This window comes from Aotus nancymaae, unplaced genomic scaffold (assembly GCF_030222135.1).
Source record: "Aotus nancymaae isolate 86718 unplaced genomic scaffold, 86718_ANA_hifiasm-v0.15.2.pri h1tg000014l, whole genome shotgun sequence".
Taxonomy (NCBI): Eukaryota; Metazoa; Chordata; class Mammalia; order Primates; family Aotidae; genus Aotus; species Aotus nancymaae.
Window position 1 is genome coordinate 72,532,581 of NW_026988425.1, and position 26,792 is coordinate 72,559,372.

The 26,792-nt window shown below is 44.4% G+C and overlaps 1 protein-coding gene and 1 pseudogene across 4 annotated transcripts in view; both read right to left on the reverse strand.

The window, feature by feature from the left end:
* The window catches only part of SERINC5 (serine incorporator 5), a 137,052-nt gene that overhangs the window by 96,920 nt on the left and 13,340 nt on the right, over positions 1 to 26,792 (reverse strand). The window contains exon 1 of one of the 4 annotated variants that reach the window (XM_064376086.1): positions 24,394 to 24,488. The exons of 2 other annotated variants lie outside the window; for them this stretch is intronic. Coding sequence is in view for 1 of the 2 variants with exons in the window: in XM_012462081.3 (XP_012317504.1) it covers positions 23,952 to 23,978 (27 nt within the window). In the remaining variant the exon portion in view is untranslated. Of the gene's footprint in view, positions 1 to 23,951; positions 24,127 to 24,393; positions 24,489 to 26,792 lie in introns of those variants that run through there. One more of the 4 variants, XM_012462081.3, reaches the window with a different exon arrangement.
* On the reverse strand, positions 5,132 to 5,226 carry LOC135275045 (small nucleolar RNA U13; annotated as a pseudogene).

Consider the following 26,792-nt stretch of genomic DNA (forward strand, 5'->3'; position numbering starts at 1 on the left):
CCACATTGTAGTATGTGACAAGTTTTCCTTCCTTATTAAAGCTGTATAATATTCCATTGTTAATTTCATTCTTTGTAATGGCAACATGATATTTCATTGTATAGAAGGCTAGCAACTTTTTTTTTCCTTCAAAGCTACTGCAAATCAGGCTAGTAACTTTTTATTTTAAATTAGTCTTCATTATCAGCATTCAATTAAGATGTTCCACGTTTACTTCTGATACAAGAAATAAAAGAATTGCTAGATCCAAGAACATATTTAATTATGATTCAGAGATTATGCCAAAATAAATTCTCCATAAGCGAACAAACACAAATCCAGAAAAGTAGATTTTTCTTTCACCTTTTTTAACTTTGCCAATTAAAATTCTCTTGTTTTGAATTGTACTGTTTTTTGTTTTTGAGACGGAGTCTTGCTCTGTCACCCAGGCTGGACTGCAGTGGTGTGACCTTGGCTCACTGCAACCTCCCCTCTTTGGTTCAAGCAATTCTTGTGCTTTAGCCTCCTGAGTAGCTGGGATTACAGTCATGAGCCACCGCGCCTGGCTGAACTGCAGTCCTTAAATTCTGAGTAAGACTGAGCTTTTTCTCACATTTGTTGGCATTTGCATTTTTTTCCTAAACGATCCTTAACCTTTTAAATGTTTCTGTGATGTGCCCTTTCTGTTGATTTAAAAGAACACTCTGCAAATTAGGTCAAGTAGATCTCTGTTCTACGAATCACTGTGTGTCATTTGAGTTGTTTAATTTGGCTAATAGATCTTGTGTCATGCTTAGAAAAACCTTGGCTGTTCTAAAATTATTTTAAAAGTTCATCCATCTTTTCTCAATTCTTTTTGAGGACTCCTTTTTAACCCATTTTATCATGGTTAAATATTGGATCTACACATTACTTATTTTAATGGAAAGGGTGTGGAGCAAACTTCAAATGAAGCTTATTGACAACTTGCAATTTGGATATCAGTATCCCAAGGGAGAGTGACAGCCCTCCCCATAACTACAACATCTAGCCTTTATGAACTTACACTGTGGGCCAGCCACTGTTCCAAGTGCAAAATCCTATGAAGGAGATCCTAGGGATTACCCCATTCTACAGATGTACAAACTAAATGATAGACAGATGAAGTAATGATCAAGGGCACACCACCAGTAAACGGCTGAGAACATACCAGAACTCAGGCTTCCTATCATTAGAATTGGCCCTTAACTTCTCAGCTGCACTGCCTCTGAACTATATGAACAAAAAAGCCTAAAAAATGCACATCAAAAATATGTTTAAATTAATTCTCAGTAGAAAGCAGGTTTATCCTTTTACTCTCATCAAATACTTTAACGAGTAGCTTAAGTACTAAATCTTTTTAATGTTTTTTCTTGAGACAGATTCTCACTCTGTTGCCCAGGCTGGAGTGCAGTGGCATGATCTCAGCTCACTGCAACCTCTGCCTCCCAGGTTCAAGCGATTCTCCTGCCTCAGCTTCCCGAGTAGCTGGGATTACAGGCACACGTCACCACGCCCAGCTAATTTTTGTATTTTCAGGAGAGGCAGGGTTTCACCAGGTTGGCCAGGCTGGTCTCAAACTCCTGACCTTGCTTGGGTGATCCGCCCACCTCCACCTCTCAAAGTGCTGGGATTACAGGCACCAGCCAACACAACTGGTCGTAAGTACTAAAGCTTAATATGACACTTCTTGGTAATATTTAAATCGTAAACTACTTCTAAAGTACAACCTGCCATCTCTAAGTACAACCTGCCATCTCTAAGTCAAGTTATGTATGTATGTATGTCAATTTGGATGCTGTGGTGGAATTATCTACTTGCTTGTTTGTGTCCTTTTTAATCTCTATAGCTGTGCACTATTGGAAACAAGATTCAAGTTCATTCTGCAGAATTTCTAAGCTGTATGAAAAAAATCACCAAGTCCTAACTAGTCAGTGTTTCTTTTTTGTTTGTTTTTTTGAGATGGAGTCTGGCCCAGGCTGGAATGCAATGGCACTATCTTGGCTCACGGCAATCTCTGCCTCCTAGGTTCAAACGATTCTCCTGCCTCAGCCTCCTGAGTAGCTGGGATTACAGGCGCCCACTACCACACCCCACTAATGTTTGTATTTTTAGTAAAGATGGGTTTCACCACGTTGGCCAGGCTGGTCTCGAACTCCTGACCTCAGGGGATCCACCTACCATGCCGTCCAGTGTTTCCTTTCTATTTTTTATTTATTTATTTTTTTTTGAGACAGTCTAGCTCTGTCATCCAGGCTGGAGTGCAATGGCGCAATCTTGGCTGGCTGCAACCTCTGCCTCCCGGGTTCAAGTGATTCTCCTGCCATTATGCCGGGCTCAACTTTTTTGTATTTTTTTTTTTTTTTTGAGACGGAGTTTCGCTCTTGTTACCCAGGCTGGAGTGCAATGGCGCGATCTCAGCTCACCGCAACCTCCGCCTCCTGGGTTCAGGCAATTCTCCTGCCTCAGCCTCCTGAGTAGCTGGGATTACAGGCACGCACCACCATGCCCAGCTAATTTTTTGTATTTTTAGTAGAGACGGGGTTTCACCATATTGACCAGGATGGTCTCGATCTCTTGACTTCGTGATCCACCCGCCTCGGCCTCCCAAAGTGCTGGGATTACAGGCGTGAGCCACCGCGCCCGGCCCTTTTTTGTATTTTTGTAGAGACAGGGTTTCACCATACTGGCCAGGGTAGTCTTCAGCTCCTGACCCCAGGTGATCTGCCTGCCTTGGCCTCCAAAAGTGGTGGGTTATAGGCGTGAGCCACTGCGCTGGCCCCAGTGTTTCTTTTCTGGGCAGTATCACTGCATGCTCCAGGGGCCAGGTACATCCTTGGTAGTAAAGGCAGGGGCAGTGTTTTCACAAAGACTGGTGAGTGCTACCGGCATCTTGGGGTAAGTACCACCTATGCACAGGGCTCCCTAATTGTTTTACAAACATCAGGAAAGGAGAATGAAAGGATAATGGTGAGAACGGAAGAGGAGGGCTTTCTCTCTCTCTCTTTTTTTGTAAAGACAGGGTCTCACTGTCACCCAGGCTGGGGTGCAGTGGCACCATCATGGCTCACTGCAGCTTCAACTTCCCAGGCTCAGGTGATCCTCCCATGTCAGCCTCCGGAATAGCTGGAACTACAAGCGCACACCACCATGCCTAGCTAATGTTCATATTTTTTTGTAGAGATGGGGTTTTACTATGTGGCTCAGTCTGGTCTCAAACTCTTGGGCTCAAGTGATCCACCCACCTCCCAAAGTACTGGGATTAAAAGGAAAAGCTACCTCCCCGCCAGTTGCCAGTGCTCTCTAAATAATCAGAGAATACCCTCAAACAATCCATAATGAAGGGCAAATGGAATGAGCATTGGTGTTCCTCTGAAGCACTGAGTCCTGCTATCTGCCACACCCCCTGCAGTAAGAAAAAGAAGTCAGAGACTCAGCCCTGCTGGACCTCTTGCTTCCAAAAATATGCAAATGGCTGGGCACAGTGGCTCACCCCTGTAATCCCAACACTTTGGGAGGCAAAGGCGGGTGGATTACAAGGTCAAGAGATTGAGACCATCGTGCCAACATGGTAAAACTGCGTCTCTACTAAAAACACAAAAAATTAGCTGGGTGTGGCGGTGCAAGCCTGTAGTCTCAGCTACTTGGGAGGCTAAGACAGGAGAATGGCTTGAACCTGGGAGGCCCTCTGCCGAGACTGCACCACTGCACTCCAGCCTGGTGACAGAGCAAGACTCTGACTCAAAAAAAAAAAAAAAAAAAAGCAATCCCATGGCAAACCTCATTCCTCCCTGCCCCACCAGAAGGAAATAATGCACAGCTTCATGCTTTTCAAAGCCTTCAACCAGAAGCTGTTGCTGGGGAAAATGATTTGCATAAAGTACCTCACTGGTTATACTAGCTCTGTCTAAATAGCCTCATAGCCCTTCAACCTGCAACTTCCACCAACTACACTAATGGCAAGATAGTACAGGCTTAAAAACTGCTTTCTGTTAAATTCTATCATCCACGCATAGAACAGAACTTTCTGGAAAATAACTTAAGCAACGGCTTGGGAGTTTAAGAGAACGAAGGGAACAAAAAGTGTAAACTGATTTTATTACAACAAAATACAGCATAAAAACCCAATCCAAAGCTGGACATGGTGGCTCATGCCTGTAATCTCAGCATTTTGGGAGGCCAAGGCAGGTGGACTGACTGAGGTCAGGAGTTGGAGACCAGTCTGGCCAACATGGCAAAACCCCATCTCTACTAAAAATACAAAAATTAGCCAGACATGGAGGCAGGCATCTGTAATCCCACTACTTGGGAGGCTGAGGTGGGAGAATAGCTTGAACTCTGGAGGCAAAGGGCAGCAGACGTCATGAGCTGAGATTGTGCCACTGCACTCCAGCCTAGGTGATAGAGCAAGACTCTGCCTCAAAAAATTAAAAAAAAAAAAAAAAAAAAAAACACCCAATTTGAAATTCAAATCAAGTCATAAGAGTGTGTTTAAAATCCATAGCTATGGATTCTTTGTTGAACTGCTCTGCAAAGATAGCAGATTATCTATCTTTGGGAAAAGCCCAATACCCACTCATTCACGTTCTCATGATTTACCAAAGGGGCAAGTGTGTACTGGGCACTGGAATAGCAAAAGCCAGCAAAGTGCAGTGGCAGTACCTGCTATAAGCTGATTAGCTGTGTGGCCTTGCAAGATACCTTGTACCCTGTGTTACAGGATGTTTCCTGGAAATAACTTGAGAGGTGGATATGCCACTGCCTTAAGGATCCTTCTAGCTCCAGAATTAGACCATGACTTCCCAGATTCGCACAACCCCACCGACGGCCCATAAGCCATCTGAGAATGGCAACCCAGGACCTCGAGCAACAGGCATCATGCCCATCAGAAACCTCATCAGCAGCTGTGAGGCGTTCTCTGGCTAGCTGCCAACCAAAGACTTCCCACTATGGTTCTAATTTCAAACTGCCTGGCCATTATCCTTAAAACTATTGGAGTGTGCTAAAAGGTCTAATATTTTGGCTTCTGAGTGAAATTTCTCATACCCAGAGGCACAATTCCCCTTTGTCAGCATGTCCCAATTTTCACTTTATGGTTTGGACGAACACTGGGGATTCTTTTTTTATTTTTTCATGTCAGACGGATAATGTACTAAAAGATTTGAGGGAGGCACATCTCACAGACAAGCATGAAAACCCAATCATCATGCTTATGAACTACAAAAGAAACTGGATTCTTCTAATCAGAAACAGAAACATTGACCCAATTGTGGTCCCCTATCAGCCAGGAGCCAGACCATGCCCACCTTCCACTCTGCCTCTTAACTTTATTAAATAAGGCTGGGCGTGGTGGCTCACTCCTGTAATCCCAGCACTTTGGGAGGCCAAGGCGGGTGGATCACAAGGTCAGGAGTTTGAGACCAGCCTAACCAACATGGTGAAACCAGTCTCTACTAAAAATACAAAAATTAGTCAGGTGTGGTGGCATGTGCCTGTAATCCCAGCTACTCAAGAGGCTGAAGCAGGAGAATTGCTTGAACCTGATGAGCCAAGATCATGCCACTGCACTCCAGCCTGGGTGACAGAGCACACAGCAAGACTCCATTTCAAAAAAAAAAACTTTATTATATAAAAATAGCTGTATCCCTCCCCAGGATACAGGCAAGTCACTGCAGCCTTGGGAGACTAGCAGGAAGTAGAATTAAACCAGAGCTCCCTAAGGGTGAAGTACAGCTGCCTCCAAAGATAGGAAGTTCCTGTCTTGAGTTGTTTATTGTGGTATAAGAAATAGAGCACAACTGGGTCAGAAGAGCAGAAGACCCTTCCAGCACCAATTTTCTGGGAGGTGGTCCAAAGGAAGTCAATGGGGCCAGCTCCCTCTCTCACACAGCTAACAGTAGCAAGGCTTGGTCAGCCTTCCTGAAGCTCTGCAACTCCAAGACTCCTGAGCTATTTATTCTACACTTACTTTGAAAACACAAAATTGCTCCAACAGGATGGATATGTTAGGGAACAACTGAGCACAATAGGATGTGCAATTCTATCTGCTGACCTTCACACTAGGCGAAGGCAGAAAACCACACCAAGATGCACTGAGCTTCGTGGTAATACACAAAATGCATACAACTCAGCTCAACGAGTCACACCAAACACATCTGATGTTACAACTTTCCATCCAATTCCAGATAACCCCCCTCCTGCTGCTTCTCAGCTGCTCAAAAACCTAACTCTCCACACCCATTTCCAGAAGGTAATTTCAAGTATTTTTCAAATATAATGCCAAATTTACCATAGTACTTATGTATTTCTTAACCATTTAACATTTATAAAACTATAAGGCCGGGTATGGTGGTTCATGCCTATAATCCCAGCACTTTGGGAGGCCAAGGTGGGCAGATCACGAGGTCAGGAATTCAAGACCCACCTGACCAACATGGTGAAACCCTGTCTCTACTAAAAATACAAAAATTAACCAGATTGGGTGGCTTGCGCCTGTAATTCCAGCTACTCAGAAAGCTAAGACAGGAGAATCGCTTGAACCCAGGAGGCAAAGGTTGCAGTGAGCCAAGATAGCACCACTGCACTCCAGCCTGGGCAACAGAGCGAGACTCCATCTCAAAACAAAAAACAAAAACCCATAATATCATTTGTATTCAGCTCCTTTTTACAAATGTGTCACTGACAAAGTTTTAGAATGTTGTGCCCTTAACCGAATTTTCCTCATAAGACCTGTGGTTTTCACTGTGCAGTTCTGCTTAGTGTGGCAATTTTTAGAATGCATATGTCATGTTGTATTGTAGCAGAACTATCTCCAGAGCTCTAGTGTAGAGTATAAGGCATTATTTGCAATAGTTTTTAAAAATTACACTAAAAGTCCAAAAGGAAAATAACAAAATAAATGTTTATATGATTAGTTAAATCATATAAACAGGTCTCCCTCTGCTGCCCAGGCTGGAGTGCAATGGCAGGATCATGGCTCACTGCAGTCTCGACCTCCTCAGCCTGGTTCAAGTGATCCTCCCACCTCAGCCCCCACACTGAGCAGCTGGGACTACAGGTGCATGCCACCATGCATGAATAATTTTTTTATATTTTGTAGAGATGAGGTCTCACTATGTTGCCCAGGCTAGTCTTGAATTCCTGGGCTCAAGTTATCTACCCACTTCAGTCCCCAAAAAGTGCTGGGATTAAAGGCATCAGCCACTGTGCTCAGCTGTATATTTCTGTAAAGCATAAAATACTGTTTTTAAAATGTTTTCATGTCATGTTACTTAATTCATCATTTCAAGATTCGATCAGTATCTAGTAAATTGATCTGCCTATCTAGTGATTAGTTTCTATCACTAATGATAAAGTTTTGATGCTTCTCACTTTTTCGAGGTGCTACATACTGTAATCCCTAGAACATCTTAAGAAATCAAAAGGCATATAATGACAGTGAAAAATATTCAATTAGCCTTCTCCCCAAAATTGATAAGAACAAAGAACAGAAGAGGAAGTGAGCCAGGTTCCAGTTACTTGGAAGGCTGAGGCAGGAGGCTGCAGTGAGCTATGATTGCACCTCTGTACTCCAGCTTATGTGTTAGGGCAAGACCACATCTCTAAAAATTAATTAATTGGGAAAAAAAAAAAAAAGAAGGGGAAATGAAATGGAAACTGATCAACAATTTGTAGCCTTAAACTCAAACATATGAGTCATTACATAAAATGTAAATGATCTAAGCATCCAATTAAAAGGCAAAGATTGGCCAGGTACAATGGTTCACACATGTAATCCCAGCACTTTGGGAGGCCAAGGCAGGAGGATCACTTGGAGTCCAGGAGTTTGAGACCAGCCTGGGCAACATAGTAAGACCGTGTCTCCATGAAAAAAAAAAAAAAATTCAGCCAGGTATGGTGGCTCATACCTGTAATCCCAGCACTTTGGGAGGCTGAGGTGGGCAGATCGTGAGGTCAGGGGTTCAAGACCAGCTTGACCAACATGGTGAAATCCCATCTCTACTTAAAAATACAAAAATTAGCCAGGCATAGTGGCGCACACCTGCAATCCCAGCTATTTGGGAGGCTGAGGCAGGAGAATCGCTGGAACCCAGAAGGCGGAGGTTGCAGTGAGCTAAGAGCACATCATTGCACTCCAGCCTGGGCGACAGAGCGAGACTCTGTCTCAAAAAAAAAAAATCATGCCTGGTGGTGCATGTCTGTAGTCTCAGCTACTTGGGAAGTTAAGGTAGGAGGATCACTTGAGCCCAGGGTGTTGAAGGTACAGTGAGCTGTAATGGTACCACTGCACTCTAGCCTGGGCAATGGAGCAAGATCCCGTCTCAAAACAAAACAGCAAAGATTGTCAGATTGGATTAAAAACCAAGAAAGACCTCTCTCTACCAGGTTTATTAAAAACATACTTTCAGGCCAAGAACAGTGGCTCATGCCTGTAATCCCAGCACTTTGGGAGGCCAAGGCAGGCAGATCATGAAGTCAGGAGTTCAATACCAGCCTGGCCGAGACGATGAAACCCTGTCTGTACTAAAAATACAAAAAATTAGCCAGGCATGGTGGCACATGCTTGTAATCCCAGCTACTAGGGAGGCTGAGGCAGAGAATTGCTTAAACCCAGGAGGCGGAGGTTGCAGTGAGCCAAGGTTGTGCCACTGCACTCCAACCTGGGCAACAGAAGTGAGATTCCATCTCAAAAAAATAAATAAATAAAATAAATAAATAAAACATACTTTTAAATATAAAGACAGATTAGTTGAAAGCCAAAAGGGTTGTATGGTTATATTAATAAATACCAAATACTAAAAAGAAGACCCTGTTAGAAAAATAGGCCAGGCGTGGTGGCTCACACCTATAATCCCACCACTTTAAGTTCAAGATCAGCCTGGTCAACACGGAGAAACCCCATCTTTACTAAAAATACAAAAATTAGGCCAGGTGCAATGGCTCACGCCTGTAATCCCAACAACTTGGGAGGCCAAGGCAGGTGGATCACCTGAGGTCAGGAGTTCAAGACCAGCGTGGCCAATATGGTAAAACCTCATCTCTACTAAAAATGCAAAAATTAGTTGGGCATGGTGATGCACATCTGTAATCCCACTACTTGGGAGGCTGAGGCAGGAGAATCGCTTAAACCCAGGAGGCAGAGGTTGCAGTGAGCTGAGATCATGCCACTGCACTCCAGCCTGCACAACAGAGTGAGACTCCGCCTCAAAAAAAAAGTTAGGCCGGGTGTAGCGGTTCATGCCTGTAATCCTGGCACTTTGGGAGGCCAAGGCATGCAGATCACAAGGTCAGGAGTTCAAGACCAGCCTGGCCAATATGGTAAAACCCATTCTCTACTAAAAATACAAAAATTAGCCGGGTGTCAAGGTAGTCCCAGCTACTCAGGCAACTGAGGCAGGAGAATCACTTGAACCTGGGAGGCAGAGGTTGCAGTTAGCCAAGATCACACCAGTGCACTCCAGCCTGAGCGACAGAGCAAGACTCGGTCTCAAAAATATATATAAAATAAAAAAATTAGCTGGGAATGGTGGCACATGCTTGTAATTCCAGCTACTCCAGAGGCTGAGGCAGGAGAACCACTTTAACTCGGTGGGCAGTGGTTGCAGTGAGCCAAGATCACACCGCTGCACTGCACTCCAGCCTGGGTGACAAAGCAAGACTCTGTAAAAAAAAAAAAAAAAAAAAAGAAAGAAAAAGAAAAGGATCAAGGATCAGTTCATTAAGGAGAATAATCCTCATGTGGATACATTTAATAGAGATTCAAAAGACATTAAACAAAAACTGACCAAATGGGAGAAAGCAACAAAAACACAGGCATATTTGGGAGAGTTAATCTTTTTCCTAGTAACTAATACAATTAGACCAAAAAATTTTTTATAAAGATGGAGAAGATCTGTGTAACACTATCAACCAACTTGAAAACTGTAAAATATATGTTCTTTTCAAGAGAACATGAAACATTCACCAAGATACATCATATTCTAGGTCATAAAACAATAGATTTAAAAGGAATGAATAGATATAGAATACATCCTCTGGCCACCATGAAATTAAACTCTAAATTAATAGCAAAAATACTCCTGGAAAATCCACAAATACTTAGAAATTAAAAACATATTTCTAAATAACCCATACCTCAAAGAAGAAAACACAGGAAATTTAGAAAATTATTTTGAGCCGGGTACAGTGGCTCACTCCTGTAAACCCAGCACTTTGGGAGGCCAAGGCGGACAGATCACCTGAGGTCAGGAGTTCGAGACCTGCCTGGCCAACATGGCACCCCATATCTACAAAAAATACAAAAAAATTACTCAGGCATGGGGGTAGGCACGTAATCCCAGCTACTGAGGAGGCTGAGGCAGAAGAATCGCTTGAACCCAGGAGGCAGAGGTGGCAGGAAGACAAGATTGCACCATTGCACTCCAGCCTGGGCAACAAGAGCAAAACTCTGTCTTAAAAAAAAAAAAAGAAAGAAAATATTTTGATGGCTCACACCTGTAATCCCAGCACTTTGGGAGGCCAAGGAGGGTAGATCACAGGGTCAGGAGTTCAAGACCAGCCTGACCAACATGGTGAAACCCTGTCTCTACTAAAAAAAAAAAAAAAATACAAAAATACAAAAATTAGCCAGGTGTGGTGGCATGCCTTGGGAGGCCTTGGCAGGAGAATCGCTTGAACCAGGGAGGCAGAGGCTGCAGTGAGCAGAGATGGCACCACTGTACTCCAGACTGGGCGATAGAGCAAGAGGCTGTCTCAAAAAAAAAAAAAAAAGATTTAGAATAATGATCTAAGCTTCTACCTCAAAAAAAAAAAAATCAAAGCACAAATTAAAGTAAAAAGAGGGAAATAATAAAGAGTAGAAATCAATGAAACAGAAAACCAATCATGGGAAAAAACCTAGTCTTCCACAAGATTAATAAAATTGATACGCTTCCTAGCTACATCCATCAAGAAAGAAGAAAGGAAGAGGAGAGAGGGACACAAATGACCAACATTGGGAATGCCTGAGGAGACATCACTGCATACATGATTAAGCAAATTGTTATTTAGAATAGGTTTTCTTGATACAAACCCTAACAGATTCCTACAAAGGACTCACATTTAGAAAATCCACTACATTAACCCCATAAGGGTTGTAAAATCAAGCAGAGAGATTGTAATTAGAACTATAGTTTAGCCAGGCGTGGTGGCTCACGCCTGTAATCCAAGCACTTTGGAGGCCAAGGTGGGTGGATCACCTGAGGTTGGGTGTTCAAGACCAGACTGACCAACATGGTGAAACCCCGTCTTTTAAAAAAAAAAAGAACTATACTTTAATAGAACGATCAATTCGCTGGCAGTATGGAAAAAACAATCAGCCAGTGAAAGAACCAGGGAGAGGAAACCCAATAAGGAGCCACTCCCTTTGTCCAGCTGATAAATGAAATGTCTATACTATATACACCCCAGCTTCCTACTTCCAGATCCGACCCTCTCAATACTTCTGGCCTTACTTCTGCGGTTGTCATTTCCCTCTGGTCAAGCCATCATGAGCAGGAAGTACAGTGCCAACAGTGGGTAGAGTTTATCACGCTAATTCTCACGGCTTGTGCTTGATACATAGTCAATTGTCTCACTCTGCCTCCATTCCCATTCTACATGTCTTCCAGTATTGAAGAATGTGGAAAATTAAACCATGCTTCTCAGACTCCCTTGCTGTTAGGATCCTGATACTTAACAGCTCTTATAATATTTGTTAGGTGAAAACAAGGTGGAAGCCACCCTTCTGCTGTGGTGTCTGCTTCTAGGCAAGGTCCTGGGAAAGGACAGACAGTAGCAGCCACTAGGCTCCTGTGTGAAGCCACTAACTGATAGGTGTCAGGGCAGAGTTATAGTGGTGGCAGTAGCTTCTACTTGAAACCAACTCAATAGTCCCATAGACTAATCTTTTTCTTTCTTTCTTTTTTTTTTTTTTTTGAGACAGTTTCACTCTTGTTGCCCAGGCTAGAGTGTGGTGGCACGATCTCGGCTCACTGCAACCTCTTCCTCCTAGGTTCAAGCCATTCTCCTGCCTCAGCCTCCCAAGTAGGTGGGATTATAGGTGCCTGCCACCACACTTGGCTTAATTTTTGTATTTTTAGTAGAGACGGGGTTTCATCATGTTGGCCAGGCTGGGCTCAAACTCCTAACCTCAGGTGATCCGTCCACCTCAGCCTCCTAAAGTGCTGGCATTACAGATGTGAGCCACTACACCCAGCCTAGACTGATCTTTTTGATAAACATATCTGACCCTTCTGGTCTTAAAGCTTGAAACTTGTATTTGTTTTATCTGAGTTCCTTCCTCAGGATAGGACTTTCAGGCCTCTCAAAGAGTCTCAAAGAACTGAAACTCACCAGATCACCATATCAGATGCCTGACACCTCATTCATCATGATGCTTCCTTGCCCCTCCCTGGTTCTTATTTTCTTATGCATTGTTGTATTTCTTCCCTGCTATACAAACTTCTAGTTTTAGTAGGTCAGGGAGATGGATTTGAACTCCTATCTCCCCGGCTGTAGCACCAGATTAAAGCCTTCTTCCTTGCAATACTCGTCCATCTCAGTCATTGGCTTTTTGTGTGCTGAGCAGCAGAACCTGGACGGAACCCCTGGTCCTTAGGTAACATTCTTAAGTTCAAGTGTCCCAGGGAGTGGCCCCTTCATGCTTGCTCCTTTAGTTCTACAACCACTTTTTAAACACACCTAATTCCCTACAGTACATCCTCTTCTGTTTAAACTACCTAGAGTGGTCTTGGTATCTTCACTTGGTAACTTAAACTGAACCCTGAAACACTGCATCACCACTTTATAGATTTAAAAAAAAAAAAAAAGACTCTTACATGTAACATCTGATTTTTATTCTTTCTACAATCACTAATATTGTTAAAGGGAGTTTTTCTCTTTAACAACAGTAGGGAGACAAGACAGGAATATCCCCCAGTTGACAAGAAAATTTAAGAACTAGGAACAGTAGTGAGCTCCCCAACACTGGTGAGATTCAAACACAGATAGACACAGAAGAGGGGCATTAAAAAGGACATCTAAGCTTCAGATGGGTCATTACAAATGGATGCCTTTTAAGGTATCTTCCAAGAGTTTCTGTGGTTCCATGACCTGCCTCAAAAATCAAGCAAGGCTGGGCATGGTGGCTCACACCTGTAATTCTAACACTTCGAGAGGCCAAGGCAGGAGGATTGCTTGAGCCCAGGAGTTTGGGACCAGCCTGGGCAACACAGTGAGAGCCTGTCTCTTTTTTTTAAAAAAAAAAAAAAAAAGAGAGAGAGAGAGAGAAGAAAAGTCAAGCAAGCAGCAAAACCTGGATCTCTCCAGAACTAGACTTGCCTCTCCAGAATTTTTCAAAGAATTGAATCTCAGTTAATGAGAGTTCACAAACTTAGATAGAAAAAGTGGGAGGTGGCGGAGGGCACAGAAAGTAGGGGATTTCTTTGAAGAAAAAAGGGGACAGAGAGCTACCCTTGGACTCAATTTTGACAGGAGAACTTTAAAAAATAATAATAATTAAACTTCAGCATCCTGCAATTTGGGGGCAGGAAGCTGTTTTCCTTCCATCCTTTAAGGACCTTCAGGCTCTTAATCTGCTCCTCCTTTTATCTTAAAAGATAATAACCTCCCCTCCCTGGCTTTAGTTCTCAGCTCCCCAGCATTTCTCTACCTTCTGTTTCCTAGAAACTGAGGCTGCCAAAAACTCCAAAACCCCCAAGCACTTTTTTTTTTTTTTTGAGCTGGAGTCTTGCTCTGTTACCCAGGCTAGAGTGCAATGGCATAATCTTGGCTCACTGCAACCTCCGGCTCCCGGGTTCAAGCGATTCTCCTGCCTCAGCCTCCTGAGTAGCTGGGACTACAGGCATCTGCCACCACGCTGGGCTAATTTTTGAATTTTTAGTAGAAACGGGGTTTTGCCATGTTGGCCAGGCTGGTCTCAAACTCCTGACCTCAAGTGATCCACCACACCCAGCCTTACTCTTTTTTTTTGAAATATGGTCTCAGCCAGGCACGGTGGCTCACGTCTATAATCCTAGCACTTTGGGAGGCCAAGGCAGGCAACAGAGCGAGACTCTATCTCAAAAAAAAAAAAGAAACATTGTCTTGCTCTGCCATCCAGGCTAGAGTGTAGTAGCACAATCACAGCTCACTGTAGTCTCGACCTCCTGGGCTCAAGAGATCCTCCCACCTCAGCCTCCAGATAAGCTGGCACTATCAAAAATCCACAGGCATGGCCGGGCGCAGTGGCTCACGCCTGTAATCCTAGCACTTTGGGAGGCCGAGGTGGGTGGATCACCTGAGGTCAGGAGTTCAAAGACCAGTCTGGCCATAATGGAGAAACCCCATCTTAAAAAAAAAAAAAAAAAAAAAAAAAAAAATCCACAGGCACTAATCTTCAATCTTCTTCTCTCACTTTGTGACATGGTAATTGCCCCATAAACTGCATACCTCGACCATACCTCAGCTTTCTGTTGAAACTGCTCTCTGTAACCCTAATGTGACAGGCAAGCAGTCCAAACCAACACCATTTTGGTCCCTGTGCCATTTCAGGACACACACAACAGTGTGTGTGCAACTGCAGGATGGCATGGATTTCTAGAGCCATTCAGGAAGGAGGACCCACTCTCCACATGCTCCCCTGGGTGGGCTCATCTACTTCTGTGGGCAAATGTTCCCAAAAGATAAAAGGTGCAAAGCTGAGGCAAACAAACCCTCAATTCAGTGTGTGAAGAAGCATTGCCCCAGGCACAGTCTCATACTGCGAGGACGTGCAGCATCTATTCACAAGCCACTCCCAAGCACAAGCAAGCCTAGCTACAGCCTCTGAACTTTATTATTCCAGGTACCCAGTGAATATTTGTTTTTCTTTTCTTTTCTTTTCTTTTTTTTTTTGAGACAGAGTCTCACTCTGTTGCCCAGGGTGTAGTGCAATGGCATGATCTCAGCTCACTGCAACCTCTGCCTCCGAGGTTCAAGCGATTCTTGTGCCTCAGCCTCCCAAGTAGCTGGAATTAGAGGCATGCGCCATCATGCCCGGCTAATTTTTGTATTTTTAGTAGAGATGGGGCTTTGCCATGTTGGGCAGGCTGGTCTCAAACACCTGATCTCAGGTGATATGCCTGCCTCAGCCCCAAAAAGTGCTGGGATTACAGGTGTGAGCCACCACACCTGGCCCCAGTGAATATTTATCAACTGACATTTTTCTTTACAGATTGTCAGCTCTTTAAAAAAAAACAAAGAAAGAATAGAACAGGCACGGTGGCTCACACTTGCAATCCCAGCACTTTGGGAGGCTGTGGCAGGTGGATCACGATGTCAGCAGTTCAAGGCCAGCCTGGCCAACAAGGTGAAACTCCGTCTCTATTAAAGATACAAAAATTGCCGGGCGCGGTGGCTCAAGCCTGTAATCCCAGCACTTTGGGAGGCTGAGGCAGGTGGATCACGAGGTCAAGAGATCGAGACCATCCTGGTCAACATGGTGAAACCCCGTCTCTACTAAAAATACAAAAAATTAGCTGGGCATAGTGGCGCGTGCCTGTAATCCCAGCTACTCAGGAGGCTGAGGCAGGAGAATTGCCTGAACCCAGGAGGCGGAGGTTGCGGTGAGCCGAGATCGTGCCATTGCACTCCAGCCTGGGTAACAAGAGCGAAACTCCATCTCAAAAAAAAAAAAAAAGATACAAAAATTAGCCGCCTGTAATCCCAGCTACTTGGAGGCTGAGGCAGGAGAATTGCTTGAACCTGGGAGGCAGAGGTTGCAGTGAGATAGCACCACTGCACTCCAGCCTGGGCGACAAAGCAGAGACTCCATCTCAAAAACAAAAACAAAAGCAAAACGAAGAATAACAGCTGATGAAATAAGTCAACAAAGTCCTAGAGTCTTTAGGGATAAGACTAGCAAAGCTAAAGAAAAATTACCACTATAGAATCCTATTATAGCAAACAGTTTCATTACTATGGAAACAAAATACTGTCATTGCTCCTGAGAATGGCAAAGGAGGAGATCAATGAGCATGGAATCAAGAACAAAAGACTGAATTCCTCCCTAGTTCGGGTGAACCACAATGGCCAAGGATCAAAGCATTAGGAGATCAGCCCTCCGTTAAATTACTGACATATAATGTGAGCACAAAAAAGTGGCTTGCATTCCACAAAGACCTCATGAATTTTGTTTCAAAATGCACTTAGCCAGTTTATAAAAATGATACTTAAACAGAAGTCTGATTTTTCCATCTCCTCTAGTTATCTTTTCATAAATAAGATTTAAGGGGTTATGTCTGTGTTTTTCCTACTTTTGTTTTGACTAGACAGTTTTCATGAGGGAGTAAAAATGCTGTCTAATCACTATATACTGTAACCTTACTTCAAAAACCCACAAATTGTTTCAAAATTTACTCTGATAAAAACCCACTAAGTTTTTCCACAACAGCTGCTTTCCTTAAACATCAGCAATTTTAATCTCACAAGACAAACTATGGAAGAAAAGCCAAAAGTAAAATCCTGCTTCCCTTTAAAATTCAAACAGATGTTCTGTATAATCACACCAACTCACTATCTGAATTTCCTACTGCTCTACACCGACTCTCAGATTAAGTTCTAAAATCTTTTGAAACATCATTAATATATAAGCTAGAAGAATATGGGGATATTCCCACTGAAAATGCTTTAAAATACATTTTAGGTAGGGCTGCAAAGGTTTACATGGGCTACTTGGGATGCCTACTATTTGGGAACAATCACAGCAGTTTAGATTGGTAACTTGATTGATACTGTTCTCAGGATCCAATCATAACCCTAAATTCAAGTGAAAACAGCAATACGTAAAATACACTGGGTCTTTATAATTAGGCAGGTATGGCCACTTAAAATACTAAAAACAGCTTGGTCAAAGAATTACATCCAATGGCTAGTCCCGTAGATACATCAGCTTAAATGAGGACCTACCTCTTAACATCAAGTTATCATAGACGATATGGCCACAGACTTCTCTGAAATAATAGCAGATAATGCCATAATTACTGTGGTGCCCTTTCTGAGGCTCTAACTGGTGATTACATTAAAATACCTAGAGGCTGGCATGGTGGCTCACACCTGTAATCCCAGCACTTTGGGAGGCCGAGGTGGGTGGATCACCTGAGGTCAGGAGTTCAAGACCAGCCTGGCCAACATGATGAAACCCTGTCTCTACAAAAAAAAAAAAAAAAAGTTTTTAAAGATATTAAAAAAAAAAAAATTAGCCGGGCACAGTGGTAGATGCCTGTAATCCCAGCTACTCAGGAGGCTGAGGCAGGAGAATCGCTTGAACCCAGGAGGCAGAGGTTGCAGTGAGCCAAGACAGTGCCACTGCACTCTAGTCTGGGTGACAGAGCAAGACTCGATCTCAAAGAAAACAAAAAAAAAGCCACCTGGAAAACTGAAAAGCAAAGCTTCCTTGTTTCATAGTCACACCCAGATACTCAGTATCTGTGGGAAATCTAGAGCCCCTATTTATACAGAAAACGGGGAGGGAAGCAAGCAATGGAGAAGGAGGTGTTGTTACCTTTTATTTAATTAGCACAGAGAGATGAGTCAGAGGCTGACTTCCACGCCTACAGACCCACCAGTCCTCAGCCGTGCCTACAAAGTCAGACTTGCTGCAGCCCAAAGCCATCTGTCAGCTCGCCAGGTCAGCTATAGAGCTGCCCAAAAAAACACATTTGAATGAGCAACCTTCAAGGGAACTCTCCAACTAAGAATGCAACCCTCACACTCCATACTGTTCAAGGTAAGTGACAGAGGATTATCTGACAACCTGAACTTAGCTACACTACACAAAGACACCCCTAAGCCACCCTTCCTGTATCAGCTCACCAGTGAGCTATATAGAGTAGTCCCTCCTTACCCGAGGAGGATGTGTTCCAAGACCCCCAGTGGATGCCTAAAACTGTGGGTAGTACCCAATCCCATATATACTGTGTTTTTTCTTGTATATACATACCTATGATAAAGTTTTGTTGTTGTTTTTGAGACAGGGTCGGTCTTAGTCTGTCACCCAGGCTGGAGTGCAGTGACACAACACTCACTACAGCCTGGACCTCCCTGGGCTTAAGTGATCCTCCCACCTCAGCCTCCCAAGTAGCTGGGACTACAGGCACACACATCACCATGCCCTGGCTAATTTTTGTGCTTTTGTAGAGACAGGGTTTCTCCATGTTGCCCAGGCTGGTCTCTAACTCCTGGGTTCAAGTGATCCACCAACCTCAGCCTCCCAAAGTGCTGGGATGATAGGCATGAGCCACCTTGCCTGGCATTATGATAAAGTTTAATTTCTAAATTAGGCACAGTAAGAGATTAACAACAATAACAAATAATAAAACCAAAACTTATGACACTATACCAGCATCACTACTCTTGTGCTTTGAGGCTACTAAGTCAAATAAGGGTGACTTGAATGACTCAAACACAAGGACTGCAATTCTGCAACAGTGGACCTGAAACTGAGATGACTCCCAAGTGACAAAGGGGTGAGGAGCATAGGTGGACAGCTAGACAGCATGGATACGCTGGCCACAAGTGATTCACATCCCAGTGGGATGGAGCGAGGTTTCAACACACTATTCAGAACAGGGCATACTTTAAAATTGTGAATTGTTTATTTCTGTAATTTTCCACTTAATATTTCCATACCCCGATAGACCTCAGGTACCTGAAACCACAGAAAGCAAAACTGCAGGTAAAGGGAGACTACCACATTTAGCCAACATTAATCAAACCATTACCTTGACAGAACAATTATAGGGCATTTTACTGCAATTTGCCTACATCTTTATAAAGATGAACAGGAAAATAAAAGTGCCAGTGCTATCGATAAGAAACACAGGACTCATTGTGAGTGCAGCTGAAGCAAAGATGGCCACCATCATACAGCAGGAAAACAGTGACTCAACCACCATTTGGACAGATGTTACCCGTGAAAGTAACTGCAAAAAAAAGGTCAAAGTTAAAGAACATGTTGAGGCCACACACGGTGGCTCACGCCTGTAATCCCAGCACTTTGAGAAGCCAAGGTGGGCAGATCACGAGGTCAAGAGATCCAGACCATCCTGGCTAACACGGTGAAACCCATCTCTACTAAAAATACAAAAATTAGCTGGGCGTGGTGGTGTGTACCTGTAGTCCCAGCTACTCGGGAGGCTGAGACAGGAGAATCACTGGAACACAGGAAGCGGAGGTCGCAGTGAGCCGAGATTGTGCCACTGCACTCCAGCCTGGCAACAGAGCAAGACGCTATCTCAAAAAAAAAAAAAAAATGTTGAAAATGACAGAAATATATTATCAATGATGACACCTAACAGAGATGAAATTAGGGATTTTTTTTTCATTACTTTTGGCCTTTTGGGAATAGAAAGACACACAAACCTCTTAACTCTTAAGTTCATTAAGTGACTTTCACACATTCAATGTTAGCACCTCTAAAGAAACCATCAAGTTTGAAGGTAGAAGATGATCTACATACAAATGTAAGCCCAGTAAACATTAACAGCTACGAATTAGTGGCTGATGCATGTTTAAAAAAACTTTCTTGGTCACCCCATAATTCAGCAAAAAGAATAGGATCAAATACAGCACTTCCAACATAATCCCAACTTTGCAAAGTTAAATAATAAATACTGGCCAGGCGCGGTGGTTCACACCTGTAAACCCAGCACTTTCGGAGGCTGAGGCAAGCGGATCACCGGAGGTTAGGAGTTCAAGACCAGCCTGGTCAACATAGTGAAACCCCATCTCTACTAAAAACACAAAATTAGCTGGGCGTGGTGGCGAGTGCCTGTAATCCTAGCTACTCAGGAAGATAAGGCAGGAGAACTGCTTGAACCAGGAAGGCAGAGGTTGCAGTGAGCCAAGATTGCGCCATGGCACTCCAGCCTGGAAGACAAGAGTTAAAATTCCGTCTCAAAAAATATATATAAAACAAAATAATATTTAATATAAGTAACTGAATATAAACCATCAAAATGTGGTTCTCTCTGGGTGATTTCCTTCTGTTACACAAATACTCTCCACATTGTTCAGAAAAGTATCATCATGGAAAGAATGAATTTTTGTAACTGAATCCCTTCCAAGGGTGAATGCACCCTGTAATATAATGAGGACCTAACATCTCCAATCACTATAAACAAAGAGCAACAGGGAACAAGAGTTCTGTAACCAAAAGAGCTCAACAGGGGGTTCAGCTAGGTCACAGTAAGTGCTCTGCCTATGAGAAGAGAGGAAACATCCTTGCAGTAGCCAGGATTTAATTCCAGTGCATCAGATGACCAAGTACTAAGTGATGCGATGGAGTCTACTAAGCACTAATTCTGTAAGTACTCTCAAAACAAGAGAAACTGCATTACTGAGGAAACACTGAGCTGGGACCTTAAATCAAGAGATTTGGGTTTTACAGTGAAGAAGGAAGGATATTTTGGGGAAATCATCTTCTTTTTTTTTTTTTGAGATGGAGTTTCCCTCGTTACCCAGGCTGGAGTGCAGTGGCAAGATCTTGGCTCACCGCAACCTCCACCTCCCGGGTTCAAGTGATTCTCCTGCCTCAGCCTCCTGAGTAGCTGGGATTACAGGCATGCGCCACCATACTCAGCTAATTTTGTATTTTTAGTAGAGATGGGGTTTCTCCATGTTGGTCAGGCTGGTCTTGAACTCCCAACCTCAGGTGATCCACCTGCCTCAGCCTCCTTATTTATTTTATTTTTTTGCTATAGCTTCCCGATGTCTTGCCCAAGCTGGAGTACAGTGCCGCAATTTCGGCTCACTGCAACCTCTGCCTACCGGGTTCAAGCGATTCTCCTGCCTCAGCCTCCAGAGTAGCTGGGATTACAGGCATGTGCCATCACGCCAGTTAATTTTTGTATTTTTAGTAGAGACAGGGTTTTGCCATGTTGGCCAGGCTGGTCTCAAACTCCTGATCTCAGGTGATCCGCCCACCTCGGCCTCCCAAAGTGCTGGGATTACAGGCGAGAGCCACTGTGCCCAGCCTGGAATCATCATTATTATATGTGGTATGTAATTTATCTTTTAAATAAGTCTTCATGGAGAGAGAAAGAGAGAGAGAGAGAGAGAGAGAGAGAGAGAGAGTGTGTGTGTGTGTGTGTGTGTGTGTGTGTGTGTGTGTGTGTGTGTTTTAAGCTGCATTTAGGGGCATCAGTTGTCCTGGTCAAGACCTATTCCAGCAAACATTTAATCAAAGGCCAAACAGCAGGCAGACACAGCTGGCCTAATCACATTTACACAGACCAACCCTTTGTAACTATTCACTTTCCTGACTCTACTTGAGCCACTCTCACTCCCCTCCTTACTCCCTTATGAATCCCTTTAAAAGGCCCAGTCACCTCTGCACAAAACCGAATGAAGCTCAGTTCTTTCCCCTACAGTCAATAGTTATTGAATAAAACTGTTTTTACTGCTTGAACTAATGTCAGGCTTTGTTTATCTTTGACAATGGATCGTCCCTGGTGGCATTCAAGGCTTTGTTAGTTAACATAACAGACACTAGAAATGAGTTTTACCAGCCTGGGCAGCAAGGCCAGACCCACTCTCTACAAAATTTTTTTTTAAACTGGACAGACATGGTAGAGAGCACCTGTAGTCCCAGCTACCTGGGAGGCGGAAGCAGCCAGATCGCTTGAGCCCAGGAGTTAGAGGCTGCAGTGAGCTATGACTGAGCCACTGCACTCCAGCCTGGGAAACAGCCAGATCCCATATTTAAATAAATAAATAAATGGGTTTTTATTGCAGAAATTCTTGATGATCTAGAAATAGTATCTGGCTGGAAAAATACCTGGGCCTGGGCCTGGGCATTCCTTCCCTTGCATGAACTGGCTGTAAAGATAGAATGAATAGGCCAGGTGTGGTGGCTCACATCTGTAATCCCAGCACTATGGGAGGCCGAGGCAGACGGATCATCTGAGGTCAGGAGTTCGAGACCAGCCTGGCCAACATAGTGAAACCCCATCTCTACTGAAAATACAAAAATTAGCCAGGTGTAGTGGTGGGCACCTGTAGTCCCAGCTACTTGGGAGGCTGAGGCAGGAGAATCGCTTGAACCCAGGAGGTGGAGGTTGCAGTGAGCCAAGATCACGCCACTGCACTCCAGCCTGGGTGACAGAGTGAGACACCATCTCAAAAGAAAAAAAAAAAGACAGAGTGAATCTTTACTCAGAGTGGCAACCATGGGCTTGATCTATCTGGTGCAGTAGTCTTGGCTGCCCACCAATCAGAAGTTAGCCGAGTCTTGCCTATTAGACTGTTGGCACATCTGCCTCAGGTGAACTTTTCAGGCAAGAAGCCTATCAGAGCACCAACAAAGGCAAAGAGCTGGAACATCAGGAAGTCTCAGAACAGGCTGCATGATTGTTCTATACACCTGCCACTATCTGTATGTGTGACAGAATTTGGTCTGTGACTTGGGTCTTTATGACCTGAATTAGGCATGAGGGAGAAGTTAAACCTCACACACCCACTAACTACTGGCAGCCATCAATATCTATCAAAACAGCCTAATAGCAGTGTATTCAAGCTGTATTACAGCCATCTGGAGCAATTATTATTCATACTGTAATAATGATAGTAGCAGTTTGGTACAAAAGTCACCCAACTCAAGTCAGGTGAGCCCGTACACAAGACCTATCTCTGCCATCAGTCAGTTGGTAACATCAGTTAATTTATTTCTCTATACTTTAGTTGACTCACCTGTAAAAGGAGGCCAAGCAGGGGTTTTGTGAGGAATGAATGAATTATAATGTATGTAAGAAAAAAGCACATGCTGTGGACTGAAACAAACTTCGGCTATTATTATCGTCATTCATGTCTATACTGGCCTGCAGTAAGCCTTCCCAATCCCTATTATCAAACTGCCTTGGAAAAGTTGTCTAGATTTTGCAAGCACACACCTCACTTCTGCTCTGACGGTGTGCACTGTCATTTTCTTTCTTTTTTTTTAAGACAGCGTCTTGCTCTGTTACTCAGGCTGGAGTGCAGTGGCTCACTATCAGCTCACTGCAATCTGCACCTCCTGAGTTCAAGCAATTCTGGTGCCTCAGCCTCACAAAGTAGCTGGGACTTCAGGTCGCATCCTGAAAAACCACGCCTGGCTAATTTTTGTTTTAGTAGAGACAAGGTTTCACCATGTTGCCCAGGCTGGTCTCAAACTCCTGGCCTGAAGCAATCCACCCACCTTGGCATCCCTAAGTCCTGGGATTACAGGCGTGAACCACCACGCCCAGCCTGCACTGTCATTTTCTGTAGCTAACTTCCCCCACACTCCCATCTCCACATAGCCCTTAAGTTAAAGGAGAACAAGGAAGCCCTGTGTTCATTACCTCGTCCCTAGGGGCCTAGCACAGAACTTTGAACCCATAAAGTGTTGAGTGACCACTCCCCTGTAATCTCTGCCTTCTTAGTGTCCATTAGCCAACACCCTAAACAAAATCTAAGTGAATATCTGAGTAGATACAAAAATAAAATAAGATGATCTGGAGATTATCCTGATGCAGATGGGTAATGGTCACTAGTAAGTTAAGATTTGGGGGGTTTCTCATACTCTGCCAAATCCTATATTACAGACTTTACACTTATCATCACATGTAATTTTCACAGTAACCTTAAGAAGCACCCATTCAACAGTTGAGGTACAATGAAGTAATAGAGTACGTAACTCAGCCGGTCACACCGGCCCTCATGGTCCAGATTTCCCACTTGAAACCCAGGCCTGAGTCCAAAGCCCAGGCTCTTTTATGGGTTTATGGGTTATTGTTCATGATGGCCCTCAGTTAAAAGTCCTCAAAATGTCCATCTCCAACCTCAACTTCTCCCGACTTAAATGGTGACTTGCCATTTCCATTTAATTTATAATATGCATCTCTAATGTAACAAAACCAAGAAACTTGGGTTTTGCTCACCAAATGTCTTCTTCCTATCAGCCTCATACTTCACCTCAGTCAATGCGATCATCACCTACCCAGTGGCTCAGGCCAGAAACTGCAGTCTGTCTCATTCTCACATCCCACTTGTAATTCTTGCTCAAATCCAGTTCTACCTCTGAAATATACCCAGAAGCCAACGAGGTCCACGGTACTCACTCCTACAGCCACAGCCTAAATCAAGGTACCACGCGCTCTCCTCCTGGGACTACAGCAACAGCAGATTGCCAGGATTTGAGCTCCATTGGGAGAGGATTTATGTTCACTGCTGAAGCCAAGAACACTGCCTACCCCTAAGAGGCAACTATCTACTGCATGACCAGCTGGAACTGCTTTCCCCACCTCCACTCTAGCCCCTGTTACAGTCCAGTCTTCACAATACCCCAAGAATCTTTTAACTGCAAATCAAACCACAGCTCACCCCTGCTCAAAATCCTTGCACAGCTTCTCACTGCAACCAGAACTAAATCCAAAGTCCAAAGGCAGCTGACAGGCTCTGGCCATGTCTGGTCCTGCCCTTCTCTCTGACCTCATCTAGGTCACCAGCCACCCTAGACTCCCCTTACCTCTCCTCCCTGAGCAGTCTCAACTCCACGGGCATCTTCTCAGACTCCCTCACGACCCTCCTCAAGGCTGCTTACCACACAGCCTCTGACAGGACCAGTACCATATTCATTGTTTCATTGTTTACATGTTTATGGAATGATCTCCCTTGCTCAGACAGACCATTGAGAGCAGAGATGTTTGTCTGACTTATGACTACCCCGTTCCTGGCACAAGGTAGGTGCCCAAACAAACAAACAAAAGAACTGGTAACTTCTGATAGTGCTGTGAGGTTTGTTTGTTTGCTTTTTTTTTTTTTTTTTTGAGACGGAGTCTAGCTCTGTCACCCAGGCTGGAGAGCAATGGTACAATCTCGGCTCACTGCAACCTCCACCTCCCACGTTCAAGCGATTCTCTTACCTCAGCTTCCTGAGTAAGTGGGATTACAAGCGTACACCACAACGCCCAACTAATTTTCTATATTTAGTAGAGACGGGTTTCATCATGTTTGTCACGCTGGTCTAGAACTCCCGACCTCAGGTGATCCGACCATCTCGGCCTCCCAAAGTGCTGGGATTACAGGCATGAGCCACCTCGCAGCCTGTTTGCTTTCTTTTAACTACCTACCGCCCTATCCACAGGAAATCACAGTGTGATCACCATCACACTGCAATGAGGCCCACCACAGTGATGCCTCTAGCAGGCCTGGGAAAGCAGGGGTTAACTTTGATTTAGTTCTTTCCAAAGTCCTGAGAGGGGAGACTTTAGAAACCTGCCAAAACATCAATATCAAAATAATTCTTTTACAAAACCCATTGAATACTGGTAATAATTTACAGAGCCCTAAATTAGGTAGTTGGGAATGACATAGCTTCAAGGGGATTTCAAAGGACCAGGACAGATGCCCCTAAACAGCTATAATAGAACTACCGTGTAATAAAAAGTGTTGCATCATGTTGAAGAGAAAGTATTTCAAAACGAGAATAAAATATTTGCAGAGCTTTCTGAAAACAGCCTTTGCTGGTCCACCTTGTTCTCAAATCCCTGGTAAGGTGGTGACCATTCTCATTCTCTCTCTCTCTCTTTCTCTCTCTGCCTGACTCAGAGTAAAAAAAAAAATCATTTCACCTCAGTCGTCAAAAACCTCAATTTTCTCAACTCTGGAAAGGCCAGCTTTAATGCATGCCAAGCACAGTATTAGAGCTCAAAAACCAAGAGAGCTCCACGTGGCCACTCCAAACAGGACAGATTATCTGCCAGTATAATCGCCGATTACAGAAACCCAGAGCTTAACCCCTGCCTCACTTACAGCTGGCCTCGATTGTGGAAAGGCTTGAGTGTCAGCAAGAACACCCCGAACCTGGATGCTCCCCGGAGTCTGATTCGTTCGTGAAAACACTCCATTAAAACTCTGTACCGAAACGCTGATGATCCACATGTACAGGGAGAAAGCAGCTCCACATCCAGGAGACCCACCTATTTCGTTTCTTCTAACTCTGCAGCATTAAAGGGCTCAGACGTACTAATTCCACACTGATGCAGTAACTGGTAGGGGACAGTATTTTCAGATATCATAGGTTTAAACAGGCGAGAGCTAAAAGACAGGTTCGAGAAAGTTTATTTGCAAAGAGAGAGAGACAGGAAGGCTCGCGCCCTACCCAGGCAGTTGTGCTACTACCGAGCCAGAGTTGGGTCGGGAAACTCAGGAAGCAAGGCTGAGTTTTCCCTTCGCCCAGACCTGCGCCCGGCAGTTTGGAAATCAGGCTTCGAGACATTATCAAAGGTACAAAAGAGCCCACGCTCGACTTCCAGATGCCTAGCACAACCTGTCTGGGCTGTTTAACCCGAGTTTTATTCAGGGCATGGCAAAGGAGACGTTGCCCAAACCCACTTTTTTTTCCTGGGTTCATCCGACAGGCAGAGTCGAGAGGGCAACGGAGCTCGGCGCTACCCACCAGTGCCCAATGCAGGAGGAGACACGCCCCTGGAGCAGTCGAGATCCTCCGCCCGAGCCCTGCATGCCCCGCCCCACGCGGAGTCCCGGAGGCCGGGCGGGAAGACCCGGGGATAGCCTCTCGGGCTTCCCCCTGCCCCTTCCCGCCCGCCCAGGACACAAGACTTCCCGGACCGCTGAGCGCCGCGGACTCAGCCCAAGCGATCCACCCGGGCCTACGTTCGGCCCCGGAGGTGGGAACGCACCCGGGCAGGTCCTCGACGCCTGGACTCCTGGCCCGGTTCTACGATGGGACCACCCCCGCGCGGCGCCCGACCTCGCTC